General features: G+C 29.2%; 1 protein-coding gene across 1 annotated transcript; it reads right to left on the reverse strand.

Moving 5' to 3' along the window:
- Nucleotides 1-1,242, reverse strand: LOC116405215. The gene is made up of 2 exons (XM_031889141.1): nucleotides 922-1,242; nucleotides 1-432 (listed from the first exon to the last, which is right to left on the reverse strand). The coding sequence occupies exons 1-2, from the start codon at nucleotides 1,215-1,217 to the stop codon at nucleotides 375-377; spliced, it is 354 nt and encodes a 117-aa protein (XP_031745001.1). The 5' UTR covers nucleotides 1,218-1,242; the 3' UTR covers nucleotides 1-374.
- Nucleotides 1,243-4,812: the final 3,570 nt, after the last annotated feature.

The raw sequence follows: 4,812 nt of genomic DNA on the forward strand, positions 1-4,812 counted from the left end.
TTGAAGATAACAAATTAAATTCCAATTGCATATATTTAGTATTATACAGATCCAATTGCACTAAAAAAAGTGTACGGAGATGTAACATTTTCATGAACTTAGCCAAAATTCATACGAGAAAACTCATCACATATTTAATATACATATAGTCATAAATTCCTTTCACATTCACAAGGTGGATAGATGGGCCTGTCTATCTGCATATATATGTATAATTGGTTATCTGTAGCACATGAAACTGATATTCATATTAATATGTTTCTAACACACGAGTCGACTTTTATTCGGAATTTGAAATCGTACGACGGTGGGAGTACGTGAAATGCCATTCTCCTACGACAATGCTCCAACTATGTGATAATATTTTCTTACCTTCAAAACATGGAAGGCACCGGTGAAAACGCCGGCATAGCCATCGCCATTGTGTTCGTCCTGCAAATTAACAAAGGAAACCAACCAAGTTTAAGTTTTACTAGTCGGGACCATTTGCTTTACAAACATCTAAGATTCTCTTGAGGTATCTTAATTATCATGTTTGTTTTGTAAAAATCTAAAATGTTATGATATTCAGAGATTCCGAACATCAGAATATATCATATATCATGACCAAAGACATCTAACAAATTTTTTATGCCCACGTGAATGGATTTTTTATATTATAAGGAGAAAGCATCCCATTTTCATTTTTTACTTTTACATATATATATATAAATACAACTTTTTTAAACGACGACAATTCTATTTAATTTCAAATTAATATATCAATTTGGTCATTCAATGAAAAACTCAAGACTTTTTTAAAATGTCATGTCAATGTATTCTAAACATACACCAATTAACTTCAAAAAGGTGTAATGAAGCTTTTAAAATCATAATTTAAAACGAGAATTAAATACGAAACAAATCAATTAGTGTAATTACCAGTAATTATCTCTGCCATCGTAATAACCATACGACTTAGTCGTAAAACTGCCTTGGTGACCGGACGTCTTCTTCTCCGCCTTCCTTTTGCTGGATTTCTTACACCGCCACTCAGCTCCATTACTATCCTCCACAATAGCAGCCAACGCCGGTCGCCAATGCGCTGCTGATTCCGACTTCGAACTCCTCGGGCTCGTGACGCCCTGCTCCGCCTTCACCTCGTCTGTCACTGCGTCGTGCGGCGCCACCGCTGCTGACCGCCAACAAGAGCCGAATTTTGAAATAAACGATGACATAATGGCTAAAAGGAAAACGGTAGCGGAATAGAAAGGAAGTAAATTTCTTGAAGAAGACAACAGAGTTCGTGCCTTATTTATAGTCAAATTACAATTACTTGATGAATTATAATAATTAAGTAAAATTTAAAATCAATTAGTGAATTCAACTAATTACTTTTATGGGAAATTGCCACAAACAATTTTTTTTTAAAAAATAGCTTATAACACTTTATATTACATATTTGACAAATTCCACTATAATATGATCGCTCCCCTACTTTAATTATTTTAAATTTATTTTCATGTTTATTAAAAATTATATTCTTATAAAAAATTAAGAGGGTATAATCATTGTCGCTGATAACATCTCGAATTTTTTTAAAACTAAACATATTTCTCTTTATTTTTTTATTTTTCTAATCGCACTAGTTAAATGCTTAACTAAATTTAGAAAATGAGAACAAAAAGTTTTCAAATTCTGTTTTGAATTTTTAAAACATTGCCAAATAATAGATATAAAAAAAAGTGATTATATATAGACTTAATTTTAAAAGTTTAATAATTATTCAACCATGTCTAAAATTACAAAGTTTCCAAATCTAAAGACACCTTTTAAGTATAAAACTTAAATATTTTGAAAATTTTGTTGTATAATAATTGTATCAATTTAAACTTTTAAAGTCGTCTACACAAACCACAGGTCATTTCAGCATGCTTTATGATATAGAATTGTTTCGAACTAAGCACGCTTAATTTTAGAGTTATCAAGATCATGTAACTGAAAACGAAAGTGCACACGAGTATAGGTATTAACTTTTAATTCTTTTAAATATTTGTTAACCTTAACATTAATTTCACGTCTTCGTAACCTCTCTTATTGAAATATGATATAGTTTCATTAATGTCTCATTCCTAAACTCTTGACGTTAAAAATATATTAATTTAAACCCTTGCGTTATCTTTTACTTTAATACACTCGTGAAAGTTGATGATTTAAATTGATACATGTATGAAAGTTAAATGTTTAAATGCATGTATGAGAGTCTAAAGTTTAAATTAATACAACTTCGAAATCAAGAATTTAAATAGATACAATTTCAAATTCAAAAGTTTACGAGTATAAATGAGTAACTGTCTAAAATGAAATAGAACTGGAGAGATGCCCAATGAATTGGGGAATAAAAGCTAAACCTGTGGGTATGACTGCCCTTTAGTTTTGGGAATTAGGCCCATAGAAATGAGAAACATTGTGGGCGATGCCAAAACCAATATTAAGAACTGTCTTCTTACCCAACTTTCTTCTTTCTCTGTCTTACCTTCAAATGCAACTTTCTCCTTTTTGGAAAACAGAATGTACTGTTTTCTTGTTTCTACTTCCTCTTATGCTAACAAATAATACAAAGAGTAAATAAACAGACTACTCATATTTCACCTACACACTTCCTAATTCATCCTACCTACTTTTGAATTTAAATAAATGCATCAACGACTCTAGTCAATTTAACGATGTAATTGATACTCTTAAATTTACGAGTTTTGTCTAAAAATGTCGACGAATGACAAGTTTTGACACATTTTTAAATGACACGCTCTTCAACATATAAGATAAAATTTTAGATCAAAACACTTAGTTTTGTCACCGCATTTTAAACATTTCTATTGTCTAGTAGATGAAAACACTAGTTACTATTCCAATGGATTATACTTTGCTATATAACTTTGGACTACAACAAGTGCGAAACAAATATATGGAAAGTTTTGGGTTGTTTGGTAAGAAATTTTGAGTATATTTAATATCTTTAATTGCATTGTTTTCAAATAAATGTGTTGGACCACAATGAATGTTATTCTTCTAAAAACTGTTTTTCAAATGGTATAAGAAAACATATGTTATGAAAATAACTTTTTTCTTTTGTTTTCATTACATCTAGGTTTTTAAGTTTTGAAAATGCATAATTATACTATGTATAGATAAAATTAAGCATTATCAATATAAGTTTAGAACTCCATCCTAAGTTGTATTGAAAGACCTTAAGAAAAAATTAAACAAATTTGTTAAGTATGGAAGGTTGTTAGGGATAGATAAAGGAATGAAACTATCTACAAAACATACCCAAATATTTCATTCAACGGTACTATTTTTCTTTTAAAGGTCCTAGTAGCGGACAGTGGGCCAAAGTAGGACTCTGAATTGGGCCTCTTACTTCACCCCAATACGGAAGAAATTGGGCTGTAGCCCAATTATGCGGCATAAACCGATTGAAACTGCTCACCACTTCCATGACAAGTGGATTGCGAAAACATTCATTTTAAACACGAAGCTGTTTAGTTTGTATTTAGAAAATTCAATTGAGTGGATAAATATGGGTTATTATTAGAGTAATTTCTTGAAGGTAACAAAAACCTAAAATATTTATGGTGTGTATAATAAAAGAAAAAAAAGAAAAACTAATGGCAGTGCAATTATTTTTTTATATATGTCTTTGTGATTTATTAATTGTGGGGTATCTCAATGCAATTAAAGCTTAATATCGAGTTACTAAAGACATAGGTCTTCCATCTTGAGACATTTTGGAACAATGTATGCGCGAATTGAATAAAATAAATGTATAATTATTACATTCTGTTAGTGTCACTAAGACCCGATATCGTGTATCATGATTGTTTAAATTTGAAAATCATCGTTTAAAATGACATACATGATTATGTAGATTTACACTTTTATCTTTCATTTTGATGCATTGTATCATCGTGATTGAATGAATTAAGGCTATAATTATTTCATCATGAGGCATAATATGTCTGAGATTGTGTATGAAAACCTACGTTATCATGTATCACACGCGTGTTGACTGAGATAATTTTTATATTTTACATTGTGAGCTTGTAAACTTTTTCTGTTTTCAAAATTGTTTTGTACAGTGTAAAATTTATGTCTATTTGTTATATTTTAAAAAAAGAACATTATTATTATGTATATTTAATCATATTGAGATATAAAATACTAAACTTAGTCAACGAAATATATATATATATATTTTCACTTCTTAATCTTAAAATTTATTGAGTATTATAAGTAGATGCCAATATCTAAACAAGCTTAGTGACACCACATGTTTACTTCTTTAATCATCCAACACTCTTGACATGTGTTTTGAAGATATTATCTGTTAGTGGCCAACTAATCCATCACATACTCGTCATTTTTCTTATAAATTGAGGGCTTTGGTGAATTTGTAAAGAAACATTCAATTTAATGAAAGTAGGAGGAAGTGAAATTTTTTGAGATTTTCCTAAATTCTCTATTTATTGTATTTTATTATTTTAATGTTATACTTGATCGATTTTCGTATTCATACATACATATATATATATATATATATATATATATATATATATATATATGCATATTGTATAAGAGAAAAACAAAATAAAAAATTGTGTAGAGACATGAATGGTAGAGATGGAATGGTAGCCACAATATTTAAAATTTAATGTTACCGAACTTTACTTTTGTTTGTATTATAATTTTATAACGGACCGTTATTAAATTAAATTACCGTGTTTAATAAACCTTCAACTTGTAACGTCCGACTCAACTTCTATCATTAAA

This window comes from Cucumis sativus, chromosome 7 (genome assembly GCF_000004075.3).
Source record: "Cucumis sativus cultivar 9930 chromosome 7, Cucumber_9930_V3, whole genome shotgun sequence".
Taxonomy (NCBI): domain Eukaryota; kingdom Viridiplantae; phylum Streptophyta; class Magnoliopsida; order Cucurbitales; family Cucurbitaceae; genus Cucumis; species Cucumis sativus.